This window comes from Chiloscyllium plagiosum, unplaced genomic scaffold (genome assembly GCF_037043375.1).
Source record: "Chiloscyllium plagiosum isolate Xiang-an unplaced genomic scaffold, Cpla_swu_hap1 HiC_scaffold_10, whole genome shotgun sequence".
In the NCBI taxonomy this organism is placed as follows: Eukaryota; Metazoa; Chordata; class Chondrichthyes; order Orectolobiformes; family Hemiscylliidae; genus Chiloscyllium; species Chiloscyllium plagiosum.
The window spans coordinates 36,597,818-36,619,252 of record NW_028270148.1 but is presented as its reverse complement, the minus strand read 5'-3'; the positions used below and the strand labels follow the sequence as shown (position 1 = coordinate 36,619,252).

The following is a 21,435-nucleotide window of genomic DNA, read 5'->3' as shown; positions in this document are numbered from 1 at the left end:
TACTGGAAGACATGAACAACATTATTTAATAAGTTTATGATTGGGAAATTACTTTGAATATAGATAAATAAGAAGTGCATTTTGGTAGGAAGAATAGGGTGACATGGTGGCTCAGTAGCTAGCACTGATCCCTAACAGTACCAGCGATCCAGTCTTGAGAGGTAAATGTCTGCATGAAGTTGCACGTTCTCCCTATGTCTGTGTGGATTTCCTCCAGGTATTCTGGTTTCCTCCCACAATCGAAAGATATGCTGGTTAGGTGGATCGGCCATGCCAAATTGCCTCTGTGTCCAGGGATGTGCAGGCTAGGTGATTGGCTAGATAAAAGCAGCATTGAGTTAGAGAGTTGGATAGGGACCTCGGTTTGGCTGGGATACTCTTCAAAGTGTTGGTGTAGACTTGATGGGCCAAGAAATGGCATTTTCCATGCTGTAGGAATTCTGTGATTCTATGAATAATGATCCATTGTTTGGAGTCTCCATGGAATAGACATGCAGAGGGATCTGGGTGTATTAATTATGGATACATAAATTAGATAAATTAGGAAAAGGTACATGAAGGTGTCACAAGAAGTACAAGGATGCAATTATCAGTGCTGGGCCTCATTTCTCTTGGGGGAAAATGATGGCTATTTCCTTGTCCCATTGCACCATAAGTCATTAGGAGCAGAAATTGGCCATTCGGCTTGTCGAGTCTTCTCCACCAATTGATCATGGCTTGTATGTTTCTCGGACTGTATTCTCCTGCCTCCCCCTGTAATCATTGATCCCCACACCAATCGAAAACCTACCCGTCTCTGTCTTAAACGTATTCAATGATTTGTTCTCCATAGCCCTCTCCATCTATGAGTTTCACAGGTTCACCATTCTATCATTGAAGATATTCCTCCTCATCTCCGTTCTAAAGAGTCATCCCTTCCTTCTGAAGCTGTGCCTTTGGGTCCAAATCTCTTCGACTTGTGGAAACATCATTTCCACGTCCACTCAGGCCCCTCAGTATTCTGTAAGTTTCAGGATGAGATCCTCCTTCATCCTTCTTATCGCCATCAATTACAGCCCTGGAGTCCTCATCCACTCTGCATATGGTCACCACTTCATTTCCAGGATCATTCTTGTAAGTCTCCTCTGGACCCTTTCAACACCAGCGCATCCTTCCTTAGATAAAGGGCCCAAAACTGATCACAATATTCCAAATGTGGTCTGACCAAAACCTTACAGAGCTTCTGATCTTGTTTCTGATCTTGTATTCCAGCCCTCTTAAAATGAATGCTAAAATTTCCTTTGCCTTCCTACCTGCTAACAAAACCTTCATGTTAACTTTGAGAATCCAGAACTAGAGCTGCCAAGTCTTTCAGATTTCTGAAGCTTTTCACAATTTAGAAAGCAATATTTCACCTGCCACTTCTTTGGCAGTCTCTCAGAGCCTGTCCATGTCCTTCTGCAGCCTCCCACTTCCATAACATTGTCTGTCCCTCCAACTATCTTTACGTCATCTGCAAATTTAGCAACAGTGCTCTCAGTTGCTTTGTCCTGATTGTTAATGTGTGGTTGTGGTCCCAACCCCTGTTGAACTCCACCAGTCACCAGCTGCCATCCTGAAAAATATCCCTTTATCCCTACTCTCTGCCTTCTACCAGTCAGCCAACTTTCAATCTATGTCAGTACCTTGCCCTTAACACCAGGCTCTCATCTTATTTGGCAGCCTCCTGTGCAATACCTTATCATAGGTCTTCTAGAAATTTACAAAGCTGGCGTCCATTAGATCGCCTTCATCTAACTTAGTTGTTACCTCCGCAAAGAATTCTAACAGATTTGTCAAGCATGACCTCCCCTTGACAAAGCCAAACCAACTCAGCCCTATTTTACCATACACATCCAAGTATCCCGCAATCTCAACCTTAATAATGGGCTTTAAAATCTTACCAATGACAGGTCAGGCTAACCAGCCTATAGTTTACTGTCTTGTGCCTCCTTCCCTTCCTAAACAGGTGTTAGATTCGATGTTTCCCAGTCCTCTGGCAGCCTCCCTGACTCCAGTGATTCCTGAAAAATCACCACCAATGCATCTACAATCTTCTCAGCCATCTCCTTCAGATCTCTGGGGTGTAGTCCACCTTCAGACCTTTCAGCTTCCCCAGCATTTTCTTTTTATTGGCGACCATTACACTTACTTCTGTCCCTAACCATCATGAAGTTCTGGTTTGCTGCTGGCGTCTTCTACTGTGCAAACTGATGTAAAGTACCTGTTCAGTTCCTCCCCCATTTCTTTGTTCCCCATTACTACTTCTACAGCCTTATTTTCCAGCAGTCCAATATCCACGCTTGCCTCTCTCTTCCTTTTTAGACATCTTAAAAAAAAAACTCTTGCAATCTTCTGTTAATGGTCTTTAAGGTAATGAAAAGCTTTGATCAGGTGAATGTATTTTAAAATATTATAATTTTGGGCAGTTCAAAACTGGGTGTCATAAATGTGTTTCTGAGGAATGCACCAGATCTTAAACGTTAACTTTTACTTCTCTTCACAGATGCTGCCAGACCTGCTGAACTACTTCAGCAACTTCTGTTTTTGTCATAAATGTGGAATGATCATTATTAAATGCAATTGGAAATTCATGGGAAACTTCTTTATCTAAAAAGTGATTGGAATGTGCTATCACTAAGAGTAGTTGAGGCAAATGTAGATGTAGTGATCTAACTGAACACATTGAAGCTTAAATGTTAGCAAAACGTGCTAAGTTTTAAGTTATTACAGGGTGGTTTTGTCAGTGCAAACTGTGCAATTATCCAATTCAATGCATTCCTCATTCATGAATTCGAAAGAGAATTTTAGTGAAGGTCCTCTTTGTTAAACCATGCTCACTTTGATGTAGTATCTTTATAAAAATTTGAAATGAAGCTGAAGGATAATTTGGACATTGTGAATTGCAAGCTGAGTTTTATCAGTAACGTGTTTCCTGTTTATTTTTCTTTAGTCTCCATAGCAAGGCGTGTTCAGGATCCACTAGCTGAGTTGGTGAAAATTGAGCCAAAACACATTGGAGTTGGAATGTACCAGGTAAGATATCCATGATCTGTTTTGTGAAGGCAATCTGCTTCACCATCAGCTGCTATAATAAAATGGACACTTTTGGAGCATGGCTTTATAATTAAACATCTGCCAGTTTTCAACGATTTTTATAAGATTTGCACAGTCAACCAAATGGCCAATAAATGTTCTAAAGCTTTTTTTGTCCTCCTCAGTAGGTTTTACCATAAATGATCCAGACTCTCAGAAATAGCTGCAGCTACCTTTTACAGTCTGTTAAAAAGCCATCAGATTTGCCCTGTAACACAATCCTCATAGCCTTTTCCTTTCGACATCATTACAGTGATGTGTTTCAGTGCTTTGTGTAAACTGGTACCGGATATTGATCCCATGCATATAAAAACCCTGTGCTTGCATCATTCACAGCATTATTTTCATGGTATTCCATCATTACTTATGTTTAAGTTTTGGTGAGCTAACATGTATGTTTAAATATTATCATTGTCATTCAATGGGTTTGAGTAGTGATGGTTCGTCAGTTATAAAATGGTGTACCATTGCCATAGGATATCAAAGTAAAATTGTCATCACATTTTGTTTTAAGATTCAGGAAATAGTTCCTTTCTTCTCTGCCAAGGTGAGTAGCCTACCCAAATGCACCATTAGTGATGCACACATTAATGTTATTTGAATTAATATTTATGAGTAGGTTGCAAATTTTCTTGGTTGGAGAGATTTTGAATTGTTTATAACATGATTCATTTCTGTAATTTATACTGAAACTAAATCCTTATCGAAGTAGGGTGCTCGTGAATTGTATTTTCTATTTGCAGCATTTTCTACCACACCCGGATATTTTTGACTTTCATCTTCTGAGCTGACCTTCTAGATAAAGTTTCTAATAGCAAGTTTCCTTAAGGGTAGTGAATTGTAAAATGCTGCTGTAGACAAGTAGTTCAAGCAGTGGGTCCCACCTGAGACCAAATCATACTATTGGTAGCAGTCACTAAGGGCAAATTGTACAATTACAAAGTAATTTGTTCAAACTATACTTTTAAAAAAGGCATCCAAATGGATTCATAGCCCAGAGGTCTGTGTGACAGCCTTCTAACTCATTACTCATGTTGGTTTGCACACATTGTCAATTCTGTGCTCAGTGTCAGCTTGGGTAACTCTGGAGACCAACCTGGCATAACAGTTTCTACTATGTTTGCTGTGGAGGAAGATCGTGGACTGGGAATGGACGCGCAGTTTTCCCTGGCCCCTCTTCTCGGCCTGCTGAATTTGTCATTTTTGCCCTCCTTCTCCCAATGCCCTTCCAAACGGTGAAACTCCACGTGTCAAGGTCTTCATCAACTGACTCCCAGTTGTCGGTTTCAATATCCATTATCTTCATAAACAAAATCAGAAATTGCTGGAAAAACTCAGCAGTCTGGCAGCATCTGTGGAGAGAAAGCAAAGTTAACGTTTTGGGTCCAGTGACCCTTCTTCAGAACTGACTGTGGCACAGAAAAGGTTGACACATATGCTCGAGAAGGGGTTGGGGGAACGAGGAAAGAATGAGCAATAGGTGGAGATGGAGTCCAGATAGAGAGAGAACAAATCAGTTGGGCAGAAAAAAGAATCTGGAAAAGTCCGCCTGGAAGAATGTAATGCTACTAATAGGGGCACTTTATCTGGGGTTCAATTCCACCTATCATTTACTCTCTTCCCCCTTCACTTGCCTTTTCTTTTTTCCTAGCTACGATCAGTTCTGAAGAAGGGTTGCTGGACCTGAAACATTAACTCTGATTTTTTGCCACAGATGCTCCCAGACCGGATGACTATTTTGAGAAATTTGTTTTGTTTCTATTTTAAAGTGTCTCTGTTCTTTTAGATTTTGCTCCATTATCTTCCTATCTCCCTCCCAGGTATGGTTGTAGTGGAAGTATGGACATCATTGTTTGTAAGCCAGTTGCCATTCCTACCTGGAGGCTACACAGCTCTCATCTGCCTGATGAAAGTAACTGGGCCAGTGCTGACATTGTTGGTTTAGCATGAGTGTTTGTTGATGGAATAGTACACCCCAGGATCTGCGAGTTAGAGTCATAGAGATGTACAGCATGGAAACAGACCCTTCGGTCCAACCCGTCCTTGCCGACCAGATATCCCAACCCAATCTAGTCCCACCTGCCAGCACCCAGCCCATATCCCTCCAAACCCTTCCTATTCATATACCCATCTAAATGCCTCTTAAATGTTGCAATTGTACCAGCCTCCACCACTTCCTCTGGCAGCTCATTCCATACACGTACCACCCTCTGTGTGAAAAAGTTGCCCTGTAGGTCTCTTTTATATCTTTCCCCACTCACCCTAAACCTATGCCCTCTAGTTCTGGACTCCCCGACCCCGGGGAGAAGACTTTGCCTATTTACCCTATCCATGCCCCTCATAATTTTGTAAACCTCTATAAGGTCACCCCTCAGCCTCCGACACTCCAGGGAAAACAGTCCCAGCCTGTTCAGCCTCTCCCTATAGCTCAAATCCTTCAACCCTGGCAACATCCTTGTAAATCTTTTCTGAACCCTTTCAAGTTTCACAACATCTTTGTGATAGGAAGGAGACTAGAATTGCACGCGATATTCCAACTGTGGCCTAACCAATGTCCTGTACAGCCTCAACATGACCTCCTAACTCCTGTACTCAATACTCTGACCAATAAAGGAAAGCATACCAAACGCCGCCTTCACTATCCTATCTACCTGTGACTCCACTTTCAAGGAGCTATGAACCTGCACTTCAAGGTCTCCTTGTTCAGCAACCCTCCCTAGGACCTTACCATTAAGTGTATAAGTCCTGCTAAGATTTGCTTTCCCAAAATGCAGTACCTCGCATTTATCTGAATTAAATTCCATCTGCCACTTCTCAGCCCATTGGCCCATCTGGTCAAGATCTGGGGTAACCCTCTTCGCTGTCCACTACACCTCCAATTTTGGTGTCATCTGCAAACTTACTAACTGTACCTCTTATGCTCGCATCCAAATCATTCATGCAAATGACAAAAAGTAGAGGACCCAGCACCGAGCTTTATGGCACTCCACTGGTCACATGCCTCCAGTCTGAAAAACAACCCTCCACCACCACCCTCTGTCTTCTACCTTTTGAGCCAGTGCTGTATCCAAATGGCTAGTTCTCCCTGTATTCCATGAGATCTAACCTTGCTAATCAGTCTCCCATTGGGAACCTTGTTGAAAGCCTTACTGAAGTCTATATAGATCATATCTACTGCTCTGCTCTCATTAATCCTCTTTTTGTTACTTCTTCAAAAAACTCAATCAAGTTTGTGAGGTATGATTTCCCACTCACAAAGCCATGTTGACTATCGCTAATCACTTCCCAATAAATGTTAGAGATAGCAGGGATGGAAACTATCCATCCTTTTCTCAAGCTGAATATTGGTTGTTTTGGTTTCACCTCTATAGAAATGCGCACTGAGGATACAGGCTTTGTGGACTCATGGTTTTGTCTCTCACTCTCCCTCAGTTTGGCCTTAACACCTAGAGATTTTATAATGCAGTTTGATTTCAGCATCAAGTGATAGATTGCTAATAGTTATAGAGTTTAGATATGTGAAGCTATCAACATTGTCCAAGTTTTACATTGTCAATGCTAACAGGTTATGATCTGAGCTATGGACATGTCTTCCTGATGCTAATCATCAAACCAAACTACACAGGCAGAAAAGAATCTGTCCACTTGCTGCTGAAAGTGCTCCTCGGTATGGAATGTTAGTGCAGTCTGATGACTTGGTGTAACTTTGTCTTTGATCTTGGGCAAGCAAGGCTCAGTTACATTGTATAAGCGGACACTTTCTGAAGATGACCTGAAGGCATCATCATATTCGTTCAAGGGTGGTGGACATTGCTGGCAAGGCCAGAATTTATTGCTCATGGCCCTGAAGAGAGCAATTGTGGACTGTCTTCTTGAATTACTGCAATCCTTGAAGTGAGGCATATACTCAGTGTTATTATGGAGGGAGTTCGAGATTTTAATCCAACTACAGTGGAAACAATGGAAATATATGATCAACTCATGATGGTGTCTGACTTGAAGGGGAGTGTAGAGCTGGTAATGTTCCCATGCTGCCCTTATCATTTAATGTGGCAGAGGTTTCAGGTTTGGAAGGTACTGTAGAAATAGCTTTGTGTGTTACTGTGGTGGATCTTCTAGATGGCACAAGCAGCTGCAATTGAGCATTGTTGTGATGGGAGTGAACATTGAAGGTAATGCACGTGGTGCCAGTCAGGTGGGCAGTTTTATGCGAGAAGTTGTCAAGCTGCTTCAGTGTTCCTGTGGCCGCACCCAACAGACAAGTGGATAATATTCCATCTCTCACTTGACATGAGTCTTAGAGATGTTAGAAAGATGTCAGGGAAACAGGAGATAAATTGTTTGCCACAAAATTCATAGCCTATGATCTGCTCTTGTAGTCACAATGTTTATATAGCTGGTCCAGTCCAGTTTCTGAACAATAGTAAACTCCCAGATGTTGATAGTGGGGGTTTCCAGTTATGGTAATGCCATTAAAGTCAAAGAATGATGGTTGGAATTTCTGTTTTTGGAAATAGTTATTGTCTGACTCAAATGTTACTTTCCGTATTTCAGCGCAAGTCTGACTGTTGTCTATGTTTTGCTGCAAATTGTGCTAAACATTATTCAATCATCAGTAAACATCCCCACTTCTGACTTTGTGAAGGAAAGGAAGTCTTTGAAACAGTTGAAAATGGTTGGCTTAGGATAGTACCCTGAGGAACTATGAGCATGTGGTGCAGTGGTAACATTCCTCCACCAACCAAACCATCATCTTTTGTGCATCCAAGCAACAGTGTTTTCTCTCAATTCCTTTGACTATGGTTATGCTGGGCTGGCTTCATGGCATACTCCATTAAAATGCAGCCATGAAATCAAAGGCAGTCACTGTTGCATCATTTGATGAAGTTCAAATTTGAATATGATCACAGCCAATTGAAGGATATGCCAAGGAGTGTCTGTGCAAGAATGCTATCCTGCTGATGACCTCACTGTGGATCTCAAAGGGTTCTGATGTTACCCTAAAAGGTGACTATGCCCAACATGTTGACCTGGAAAGGGAATATTTGATTGTTAGGCAATCTTGCATATCAAATCCACCGAGGAAGTGCTTGGCAGAGCAAGTGACTAACTTGAGTTTTTCATCTTTACTGTCAACACAAAGCCTTCCCGGGTCAGGTATTAATAAAAACAAAAATCTCACATTTATGTGGCCTCTTACACCTCTTCGAAAAATACTTCACATGCAAAGTATTTATTTGAGCAACAGTAATTGTCACCATATTCGGCAAATGATTTGTCATTTTGTGTATTGCAAGTTCCAATGAATCACAATTAAATGACTGTTCTGGTTTTGGTTGTGTCGACTATGGGATGAGGGTCAGTAGTTGTGGGATCTTTATAATTTATCTGAATCACTTCAACAGGGCAAGATTATACACTCTATTTCCCCTGAATGGGGCTTTCTTCTACAATGTCTTCACTTTGAGATGTAAAAGTTATGTATGAAAGCAAGCCAATGCTACAGTACATGAGAATTGTGCATGGCAATTCTGTGGGGTTGGTTGAAATATTTTCAGTTGTTAATCTTATCTGAAAAAGACTTCCTGAGGTATGGAGGTGAAGAAAGAACAAAATATATTCAATGTGGTTTTGCTGTAGTTTACCTATTTGTTGATTCTGTAATTTTTGATTGTCATGTTTTCCTTCCTCAATCAATTAAATGCCCTGGAACCTTGAATTATATGACTTCCTTTCCTTAGATTAGATTAGATTACAGTGTGGAAACAGGTCTTTCGGCCCAACAAGTCCACACCGACCCGCCGAAGCGAAACCCATCCATACCCTTACATTTACCCCTTACCTAACACTACAGGCAATTTAGTATGGCCAATTCACCTGACCTTGCACATCTTTGGATGGTGGGAGGAAACCAGAGCACCCGGAGGAAACCCACGCAGACACGGGGAGAACGTGCAAACTCCACACAGTCAGTCGCCTGAGGCGGGAATTGAACCCGGGTCTCTGGCGCTGTGAGGCAGCAGTGCTAACCACTGTGCCACCGTGCCGCCCACTGTGGAAAATAGGAATTGATGCTTGTGAAATTCAGGATTGGTGCCCATTTATTTTTGTTTTCAATGTGTTGTGTGCTTTGAGGAATTGGTTTAAAATGAGAATTTAACATTTTGTGAATTGCCCTGTAAGTCAGAATAGTTACTTCTGGTTAGTTGCAACTGAATTAGAAACCGTCTGTAAATTGTGATTAACATGAGGATTTCCTTAAGTTTAGGCAAACTTTTATTTATATATTTTACAACTAAAGTGAAACATACGACATCCAAAAATTGTGAATATTGGATAACACTTTAAAAGATAATTTAAAATGTTTGTTTCAGGTATTCTTCTGAAATAAAAGATAGTTGCAGCATGTTACAATATATCAAATGGTGAATACAGTACAGCATCTTAAAAATGAAAGAAAATTGCTCTTTACTACTACTGAGAAGTTGTCTAAATGCTTTTTTTTTTGGTTATCAGAAATCTTCACTCTCTTCACTTACCCATCATAACCAGCAGAGCTTTCATTGTCTTTTGCTCCATCAAATTGACAAGAGCTGGAAATGACTCAAGTTTGAGAGACATTTCCAGCTCTGACAAATCTTCAGTTGCATCCTCTGCAGTCTTTGTTTCCAAGTCTTTCAAAGAAGGAGCAGTATTTGGATCAGTTGCATTAGATGCATTATTTCTGTTTTTCATGGTATAATTGGCTCCAGCATTTGCATGATTGAAGTAATATTAAATGGTAATAATTAAACCTTTGTATGTGAAAGATGAAAAGTCGCATCATCGCAACTGGAAGTATACCTAGGTTTGTGTCATACAAACATTAATATTGCATACAACATTTCCTTTCTAATTTTCTGACTTTTCACCTTTATTTTCATAGGTTTGATGGAACAGCATAATTGTAAAGTCTGGTGTTGCAATTGTAAATGTGTTGGGTTGTTAACAAATCTGGCAGCACTTCTTCGCCTGTGGATTTATCATTCTTGACTATTTCAGCTCTCAGCTTTTGTAAGCAAGATTGAATCTAAGTTTTAGTGGCACAGGTATCTATTTGATGCTTCAAGGCTTTCAAAGTTGACTTCTGAAGGCAGCTGCCAAGTGAGATTTTCTGAGCATTCTTGTTACTGAGTTATCAATCTTGGTGATGGGACTCTTGCCACTGTGCCTGAATTTTATCTTTTAAATATTTGAGCATGCCATGCAGTCTGACTCTTCAGTGCAATGTTGAGGTATGCATACTGTCAGGAACATCTTTCAAAGATGTTAAGTTGAAGTTCCTTGTGTGCACTCAAGCAGAAATAAAAGATTTCATGGTGCCAGTCAAAGAAAAGTAGGAAAGACATCTCTTTTGGTGTCTTGACCAATATTTATCCCTTAACCAACATTACTTAAATGCAGAAAGAAATCTGATCATTAACTTGGTGTTTCTTGCTGTGAGCAAATAGGTCTGCTGCATTTCCATTACAGCAGTGACTGCACTTCATAAACTATTTAATTGGCTGTAAAGCACATTTAGGCATTCTGAGGTTCTGAAAGTACTGTAGAAATGGAAATTCTTTCTTTTCATAAAACCACCCAAGCAGTATTTTATCATCATCATACTGCTCATGCTTTATTTTCTATTATGGTTCTCATTTCTTTGCCAGTTCTTCAAGATACCTATTTGCCTTTCTGGACTCAAGAAACTTGACACTCTGAATTGCAATAGGTCTGGTGACTATTTCAAGTCTCTCTTTCTTCAAACTGGTTAAAACATCTTGCTCATATAGAAATGCAAGATTTCTTTTTTGATTAGCCATACCGACAATAGCCTTCAATTTCTTAAAATACTAATGTAGTTGCTATCTCTGAATTCAAAAGCGAAAGCCTCTCATTCAAAGATGACAAGTCTCATTAAACAGAATTTCTCTGTTTTCCAGTTTGGTGAGTGGCAATACCAATAAAACAAATTTTACACAAAAGCAAATAAAGGGGAGCAAAAATAAATTTTAGAAATGGTTGCATTAAAGCAGAAAGTTTTTTTAAAAAAAGTGATTAGCTACTGATTATGGAATAGTTTTAAATTCACCTTAATCCAATCCTTCCCAATGTGGGGGTCAGGACCCGAGTGGGGTCACGAGTCCTGAGACAGCTGTGGTGACCTTGGAGCTCAGCCAGGTTGTGACAGGTATGTTTATACTTTAATAGACCTCTGCTGTCACACTCCTCTGTGACGTTGTGAAAACTTTCAAGCCTCAAGATGTGGTCTCAGTGGGGAAAGTTCAAGAACATTGCCTTAATCTCTCAATTTCAAACTCTCAATTTCCTAAAGTTAGGAAACTCTTAACTCTAAAAGCTTATTGCATGTTTCGGATTTTTTTTTCTGTCTGGTTAGTATTTCTCCTCTACTAAAGGTACCAGAGATAGATTTATGCATTTCACAAATGGATGTTTTGTTTTTTTGTCGAACTATTCTGTTAAATGCATTGTCATTGTATCACTTGACTTGTTCCTTTTATTTTCCTTGTTGCAAGCCTTTAGCAGTCTCACATTACTAACTTAACTTCAATCGTTAACAGCAGTTGTCAGTTTACACAGGTCTTAAGAATGGGAGCTGCTGCAGTACTAATATGTTGATCTTTGACCTGAGAATCAAAGCCTAGTTTGTGTTTTCAGACTTATTTGTGCAAATTCACCAGAATTTCTGCTCTTTCTCTGTTATAGATTATTAATTAATTAAGACTGTAGGAAGCTTTTCTGTTAGCACCTAGTCAAATTTAATTTAGCGATTACAATGCAAATTTCCAAAAACTGGCTTTCTAAAAATATCTTTTGCCGTTCTGTTCTATTGGCTTCTGACTTCTTCATTTTCAGGTTAAATAAGATTGGCACAACTAAAGTAAGCAAACTTGAGTAAAAAATTAGATGGAAAAGTGCTTTAGAGAATTACTCCTAGTAAACATCACCATCGAATTTTATGGGATTTTAAAAAAAAAAAATTCATTGATTGTTAGTACCACTGAAACCTCATTTCCTCCTCTTCTCACTATGTATTAATTTGCATAGTAATTTCTTCAAGCATTTGGGTTTCAAAAGCCATTTTAGGGTTTAACTGCATTCTGAAACATTTATTCTGGTGCCAGCCCACAAAGTGACAAATTTCCTATTTGATGCAATTCCTACTATAACCATCTAAGCTAACAACCTGTGGCTTGTTGATCCAATGCTATGATTGCTATATGTTCTAGATGTTCTGTTGTGAATAGAGGAGACTGACATTTCCAATTGAAGGAGCATCACTTATACCCTTGCCGCCTTTTGTACATTAACAGCTTGAGGATTAAAAGGACACCATTAAACGATTAAAGCCCTACAGGAAAGAATGATTCTGACTGTCATAATATTATGAAACACAGCATTTTAGGTTTGTAAAGTTGCAAGTGAATATATTTTTCGATGTTTCGACGTGGGCAGTGTTGCCCTCTTGTACTTTCCATCATGGGATGTGTTGAACTAGCTCCTTTTGCTGCTGCTAGCTCTGTGGTGATAGTGATCTGTAATGATTAATGGTAAGATAAAAGGCTAGTTAGCTTAATATCTGTTTATGGGAAATTGGTAGAATCTATTATTAAGGGTGTAGTAGCAGAGCATTTATAAATGCATAATTGAGCAGGGTTAGCATGGCTTCATGAAGGGGTAATCAAGACAAGCAAATTTATTAGAATGCTTTGAGGAAATACCAGCTGTTTGGGTGAAGAGGAAGCAGTGGATATAATATATTTTGATTGCCAGAAGACATTTTATAAGGTACTGCACTTTAGGCTACTTACTAAATTCAGAGGTCATGGTGTTGGAGGTAGTATATTAGATGGATATATTAGTTGAAATTAATGGGCTGGGAGGGGTGTTTTCGCGATGGCAATCTGTAAGTGTTGGAGTGCCACAGGGATTAGTGTTGAGGCTGCAGTTATTTACAGTGTATATAATGAATTGGATTAAGTCAGAAATCACACAATACCGGATTATAATCCAAAAGGTTTATTTGAAATCACAGACCTTTGGAGGAAAGTCACTTTGTCAGGCGACTTCACCTGACAAAGAGGCTGCGTTCCAATAGCTTGAGATTTCAAATAAACCTGTTGAACTATCACCTGGTATTGTGTGATTTATGATTTTGTCCACTACAGACCAACACCGGCACCCCACATGATGATTTGGATGACAGAAGTGGATGTACTATCACCAAGCCAGTGGATGGCACAAAAATCAGTGGGAATGCAAGTGCTGAGGATGACTCAACGAGTTTGCAGAGGGATGTAGACAGATTAAATGAGTGGGCATTAAATTTATCAGCTTGAATATATTCTTGGAAAATGTGAGGTAATACACTTGAAGGAAGAATAACAGCTGAAGATTATTTAAGTGGAGAAAGACTGTAGAAAGCTGAAGCACAGAAGGATTTTGTGAGCCATAGAGTCATAGAGATGTACAGCACAGAAACAGACCCTTCGGTCCAACTCGTCCATGCCGATCAGATATCCCAACCCAATCTAGTCCAACCTGCTAGCACCAAGTCCCATAACCCTCCCTATTCATATACCTATCCAAATGCCTTTTAAATGTTGAAATTGTACTAGCCTCCATCACTTCTTCTGACATCTCATTCCATACACATACCACTCTCTGCGTGAAAAAGTTGCACCTTCGGTCTCTTTTATATCTTCCCCCTCTCACTCTAAACCTATGCCTTCTAGTTCTGGACTCCCCCACTCCAGGGCAAAGACTTTGTTTATTTATCCTATCTATGCCCCTCATGATTTTATAAACCACTGTAATGTCACCTCTTAGTCTCTGACGCTCCAAGGAAAACAGCCCCAGCCTGTTCAACCTCTCCTTATAGCTCAAATCCTCCAACCCTGGCAACATCCTTGTAAATCTTTTCTGAATCCTTTCAAGTTTCACAACATCCTTCTGATAGGAAGGAGACTAGAATTGCACGCGATATTCTAAAAGTGGCCTCACCAATGTCATGTACAGCCACAACATGACCTTCAAACCCCTGTGCTCAATTCTCTCCTGATACATAAATCATAAAAAGCTAGCATCTAAGTTCAGGTAATAGAACAGATAATAGAATGTTGTCCTTTATTTCAAAGGGAATAGAGTATGAGAATGGAAAGATCCTGCTAATGCTCAGTTAGACACGAGTCAGACTACAACTGCAATACCATGAACGGTTTTGGTCACTTTATCTAAGCAAAGGTATACTGGCAGTCCAAAGAAGGTTGACTAGGTTGATCTGGTAATGGGGAGGGAATATCTTAGGAGAATGGGAGTAGAACTTATTGAAACATGACAGGGTAGATTCAGAGAGATTGTTTCCCCATGTGGTAGAGGTCTAATACCAGAACTAGAAGTCACCATTTAAGACAGTGATAAGGAGGAATTTCTTCTGAGGGTAGTCAGTCAGTGGAATTCTTTATTGCAGAGGGCTGTAGTGACAAGGTCGTGAAGTGTATTCAAAGCAAAGATAGATTTTTCATTTGTAGGGAAATTGAAGTTATGGGAGAAGACAAGAAAATAGAGTTGATGATCATCGGATCAGCCATGATCTATTTGAATGACTGAGCAGACTTGATGTGCCAAATGGCTTAGAATGGAATTTCATAGAATTCCTATAGTGTGGAAACACCATTTGGCCCAACAAATCCAAACCAACCTTTTGAAGAGTAATCCACCCAGACCCGTTCCCTGATCTAATGGACCTAACCTATACATCCCTGAACACTATGGACAATTTTGCATGGCTGATTCACCTAACCTGCACATCGTAGGATTGTGGGGGGAATCTGGAGCACCCAGAGAAAACCCGTGCAGATATGGGGAAAAAGTGCAAACTCCACACAGTCACCTGATGCTGGAATCGAACCCAGGTCCCTGGTGCTGTGAGGCAGCAGTGCTAACCACTGAGCCACCGTTTCTACTTATGCTCCCACAACTCATGGTCTTAAGGAAGGCTCTACTGCAGTTTTAACAAGGGTGGTGCACATCAAGTCATAATTTTCAAGAACTCAACCTAACTTTAGGAGACAAACCCCTGCAAATGCATCTGATTTGGAAATCACACGCTATGCCTTCCCCGTATCTCTTGATGTCAGTATCTAGAAATCTATTGATCTTAAATGTAGTAAATGACTGAACTTCAACAGCCCTCTGGGTAAAGAAATCCCAAGATCCATTACATGTGCATGTTCCTTGCATAACAACAACTGATTCCTGTCTGTAATCCTCCTTTTCTTTTGTGTCGTCAGAGTGTTTACTTGATATCAGTAGTACATTGCAAATATTGAAATTGTTATATTGTTGCCACGGATTTTCTATGCCAGGATTTAAGCCAGAGCCAGACTATTTGCATTCCTGATGCTCTCTCTGCTTACTTGAGTTCCTGACCCCATACAAGTGTTTTCTATCTTTGTCCCTACTTTGCTGAATTAATAATTTTGACCACTAGACTTCAACTCTTGTGTCTTCATGGTTAATCTTCCATTCCCCACCCTCTTCCAACTCCAGCTCATCCATACCTCTGCTGCTGTTATCCTATAATCACTCATTGCTGTGCAAAACTACATTGACCCCTAGTCCCTGACAACCTCAGATTTATTTTTTCATAATATTTTTAAAACAAATTTCTCCAGTATCTGACCCATAACTCTTTGATTTTATGCATCCAGTGGCTGAATCTCAGTACTGACATATAAATTGATTATACTGTGGGTCTAAATTTATTATTGAGTAATTGGTTCTTTCTTATTTTTTCCAAATATGTAAATTTGCAATATTTCTTTCAATTTATCACATGACCATAAAATACATCTTGATTAGGCCAATGCCACAATTTTCGCATTGTCACACAACATTGTCCAAGAATCATTTCACTTAGGAGGTCAGAATATGCCGTTTTGTTTCCTTGAACAACAGTTAATTTGCAGATGGGATGCTATTGGGCAATCAAGAGCTATCAATGTCAACTTTACAAATGACGTGTACTTTATTAAAAGTTTTTAAAAACTTTCACAATCAATTCCACTAATATTAATGCTCAGGAAAATTAATTACTTTGACAAGGGGAATTGATTCTTGCAATAGTAAGTTTTCATTTCAAGAATGCATTGATTCTTTTAAAAATAAAAGCTTTTTTAAAATATTCTGTGTTACCAGTGTGACTTATTTTCTAAGTTATTGCATTCGCCATTTCATTGTAATCTAGTTATTATAATTCAAAGTGAAAGAAACAACATAACTTTCTCAAAATTTGCTCATTTAAAGTGATGAAAATAGCAGGAATTAATAACAATGTTTTAATGGATTGTATGCAATATTACATTCAGTTTTAGACGATTTTATGTGATGTGGCTAGTGTATGGCAGCACAATGAAATAGTGCAATCTGTCTCTGAAACAGTTGCCAACACAAGATATCAATTCCAACATTATTTAATTGCAGTAAAATAATTAATGTGAGCTTGGAAAGATTGGAGTTGTCACTAGATCTCAAAGGACTAAAACAGCTGTGCAATGAAGATGTGAAATAAGAACAAAAAAAATGGACTGTGCAATTCTGCAGAGGCCACCAAAAAGTCTCTGATGATTGACATTCTTTCTGGCTTTTTCTGTGTGCAGTGTTGAAATCAGTGGAATCATATAGACTAAGCTGTTTCAATACCAACTTCCCCAGTACAGGGACTATTTTTTAAAGAAGTAATTCAAACCAGATGTTCTGCCTGGACCTATGGTTTGCTTCTGCCAAACTTATCATCAGAGGTCATAGTTCTGGGCTTTAGGCCCTAAAAGATTCTTCCATAAACTGTAATTCATAGAGGGTTTAACCTTAGTGGAAAGAATAATATGGGTCTGCATATTCTAAATTTATTTTAATAACATTCTCGCTTATAGTTTCTTTTTAAAGAGATTATTAGTGAGATGCCAGAGTAGTTTGCTTTAAATTAACAGGATAAAGTAGTTTGCAGCATATAATCATTTTTAGGTTATTCAAATGAGACCTAAATGTGTGGCCTGCCCTTGTAATAAAGGCTGATTTTGCATGGCATCTTCGATGAAACAACAGTAATGTCCTCCTGTTTATTACTGTTGAAATCCATTATTCAGAATAAAGCTCAAGTCGTGTTTGTAGGATGAGAAACATGAGTAATAAAGGAGTCTGCATTTTCTTTTTTTAATAGGGTTGGGAAAAGGGTCAAGATCAATTCTGTAGATATACTTTGAGAACAGGAAAAATATTTTTGGGTGCTTGTCACAGGTAAAATGATGACCTGTGCACAATTATGATTTGTTGTATTTCTTAATGTTGATATTATTGAAAATGTTGATCTGTGCACGTCTCTTGTGCATGCTCTGAATATAAATATAAAGTGACAGAACTACAGGTTAGATTAAATTTATGCACCGCTCCTTTATGGTTCAAGAGATGTGAATTGTGAATAATATCTGGAGTCTTACAGCTCGGTTTATAACAATAGGACTGACTTTTGTTCTGAACATTGAACAAATGTTGCTAGCTGTTTGTTACAATTGTTCTCAATCATAGACTTCCTGATGACTTTTGTACACAAGTTACTGTTGACCAATCAACCTAAAAGCACAGCACCCTTTATATAATGCAAATGGGATCTATGTAAGTGGCGTAAGCAACTGGGTATCCCTAAACCAATCAGATTAAAGAATCTTCAGTGAGCAACACAAAACCTGAACTGGGTAGAGTTAGTTAAAATAGTGACTTCAATGTTAGAAACCAAAGAAAGATAGATTCAAGAGACAGAAAAATGTTTTTAATAATATGTAATTTGAAGTCTCCAACAATAAAGAATATAGCATGCAACTTTCAAGACAAGAAAAGATTAAAATTATTTATTGGGTGGTGGGGCGAGGTGGAATATAGAAGATCTGTGTAATTAGTATTTCAGTATTGTGTATTATAACAGTTTTATTAGCTGGCTAATTACAGGAGAAGTATATTTTTCCTTGGATAATAAAAATAGAAATTGCTGGAGAAACCCAAAGAGTGCGACAGCATTTGCAAAGAGAGAAACAGAGTTAACATTTCAAGTCAATGTGACTCTTCCTCAAACTTTTTTTCTCAGACTTGGTTAAGAACATTACCATTTACTAAAATAAAATAATTTTTCAAGGCACCATCAAGGTTATAAATAGTAAAGGTGAAAATGAGGATAGGTATGAGATAACGATTTGTTGATAGTTAAATGAATTTTTAAAACTTCACATCTATCATAGGAAAGAAAGGCTGATGGAGATGACTGGTTTTTGAGATCCTGGTAAAGCATGAGTTAGTGTAAGAAGCAGTTGCAGTGGAATTTGATTTCAACTAGTACTGTTGTATGAAGGAGAATCAATTTGTTTGAACATTTATATTTGGTATGAACAAGAGAAGTGCAGGGTAACACTGATTATTGTGTTATTGAGAAAATAAAGAAATACAAATAAGATTGTGATAGAGAATGATTTGCTGGAGGCAAATGCGAATTATCTATCAGAGGTAATAATTTGACAATCTTATCTTTGTTGTTCACTAAATCTCAGAAGTGCCTGCATGTAATTACCAAGTTTCAAGAGAGGTCCCTGTCAAACACCTTCTGTGTTTGCACTGCGAAAGAAATGTGTTTTGCAAACCTGTATCCAGTTATTTCTGCAGGAGTTCCCACTTACAGTAAGACCTGATTGACATTTCTTGATGGCAGCTTTTCATGAAAAGCTGTTAACTTGTAGAATCTGGATATGGAGCAGAAACAGACTGACTTTGTTCTGTTGCTGGGATCTGTCCAATCTAAACAGGACCCTGCACCTGAATTTAATACAGCTACACAGGGTAGACGCATTTTTTTCGCACTGCTAATTCTGATATGTTTCCAAACCTAGGGCAGTAGAATGTTACGCTCTGAATCTCCTCTTTGGTTTGATTGCTTTAATTGCTTTTTGTGTTTTGTCTTCCCCTTGCCGTTTTGGATTAGAAAAACACGTTAGTTGTCAATCTTTGCAGAAGAGTTTGTTTTTCTCCTTTTGATGACAGCTATAGAACCCAGGTGCAAACATTTTTCAGCTGTATCATGAAACTGAACCAGTCAAAAACATAGTATGTAATTAATGCTTCATGGTGAGTGTAAAACAACATTTTTTGTTTTAAACTTTTGGGCTTAAATTACCAGCAGGCTGGTAATTTTCTAATCTTTGTGATGCTGGGTTGTTTTACTTTGGATCATTCTCAAGAGTATATATGCAGAACAATACAATTAATATGTAAGGAAATATGAAGCTTGTGGCTTTGTATTCAGTTTGTTCAACCTACCCCTTCACATCCTTCTACAAATGTCATTGTGTTTGCATCCTGTTGTGATTTGCATCATTTGTTCATTATTATGAGGAAATTGCTGTTCGATCCAATAATCTAGCATCATTAATTTTGAAATCCTAATTTTGCCTAATTCTGCAATACTAATTTTGCTTTATTCCATCCATTTTAAAATAGAATTGTTGGGCTGATCACTGATGACTTATTTCCACAACAGTACTAAATATCTTGGCAGTGCAACCTGCCTGGCATGACTATACACCTGCAAATTGTAATCCCAGTCAGTTGAGCAGAATCCTAGTTTAGCTATTCCTCATTTTGTTCACTGTTGAATAGGAAAATAAAATTCCATTTCACTAAATCACCACCCATTATTTCATGACACAAACATGAACTCTGCATTAATTAATACAACAATGTTTATACTGATGATAATACTTGTTGCTCTTCTAAATCTATATTATTTTCAAAATGATTACTTGAAAAATAAAAATTGTACATCCATTTGGAGTTTAAATATGAACGCTGAAGATTGGGATTGTAATGGGACAAAAACCTGGATTCATGAGTTAGTGCTGTGCTTATTTTACTCTGGGGTTTATTTTCCCATAACAAACACCACTTCCTGTGTATTTTAAAATCTGTTATTTTTATACAACTATATCTGTAATTAGAGCATTTTCCCATGATTGTCTCAGTTCTGTTTCATCATGAATTGTATATTCTTATTTCCCATGTTGAAGTTATTGCTATAGTTTAAATACTATCCTTTAGCTTTAAAGGTGTCACAAAATAGGAAGTGCTGTGACACAACAAGCGTGCAAATTCTGGAGAATTCATGGAAGAGTCATAGAATGGAATTCCAAAGTTTAAGTCCTTTAGGTTTAGGTGATTCTTTTTCTGCTGTCAGCATCTGACAAAATTGTTATCATTTTCTATTTTCTTCACGATAAAAGATTTTTGTTTTGAAGATTTGATATTTTTTTCCATTATTTGTAATTTGAAAATGTGTACTCTCTCTGCTGCCTTTTGTTCTTTGCTCCAAAATTTCATGCTGCTGCAGCTTTGAATTAAAGGAACAAAAATGGTGGCTATTCAATGAGATTTGACAAGTGAGCTAGCACTTAACTTATACAATAACATTTTTAGTTACTGTAAAGACATGAGAAGGTTTAATTTGACGAATGTTGTAACTTATTAAGGATTTGAATATTTTGAGTGATGCTTTTTTGGATGTTTCCAGTTTGGTGCTTGACATGGGTACTTTCAAAAGAAAATATCAGACAAATTTAGAAGAGCTTTGAGAATCTGCGATCAAAATGACCCCTTTCATAATTATATTTATTCGCATGCAGTTTCTTAATCAGCTATCAAGGACAGATGCATAAATTATTGAAGCTGCATAGTAGTTTATAATACAAATATTTCTTGCAGCACTGGGTAAGTTGAAATTTCTTCCAAGTAATGATTAGGACACTATTTTCTCCTTATATGGCTCAATATCAAATTGTGGAATACCTCAGTACACTTCATTATGTTAAAGATGCTATATAAATTCAAGCTTTTTTGTTGTTGCACTGAAAGAATATGATTACATAGTACAATTTATTTTGCTAAAGAAAACTTGTTTCCGAATGTATAATTTACAAAAGATTGCATTTTCCTTGATTTTATAAAGAAAGGCACGGAATACAAAGGCAAGCTGGTCTTATTGTTGAACTTTTATAAACCACTGGTTAGGCCTCAGCTGGTTTATAGTTCCAATCCTGAGCACTACCTATTGAAGCAATGACTGGGCCTTCAAGAGTATGTAGAGTAGATTTGCTCATGTATGCCAGGGATGAAAAACACTGGTATACACGCAATTCCATATTCAAGGTTTCTCTTTGTACACTATTAATAGAGGTATTAATAGAT

The 21,435-nt window shown here is 38.3% G+C and overlaps 1 protein-coding gene across 1 annotated transcript in view; it reads left to right on the top strand.

Annotated features, from left to right (window-relative positions):
* srbd1 (S1 RNA binding domain 1) overlaps nt 1-21,435 on the top strand; it is a 273,132-nt gene that overhangs the window by 131,201 nt on the left and 120,496 nt on the right. The window contains exon 16 of the mRNA XM_043695659.2: nt 2,972-3,054. Coding sequence (XP_043551594.2) covers nt 2,972-3,054 — 83 coding nt within the window. The remainder of the gene's footprint in view (nt 1-2,971; nt 3,055-21,435) is intronic.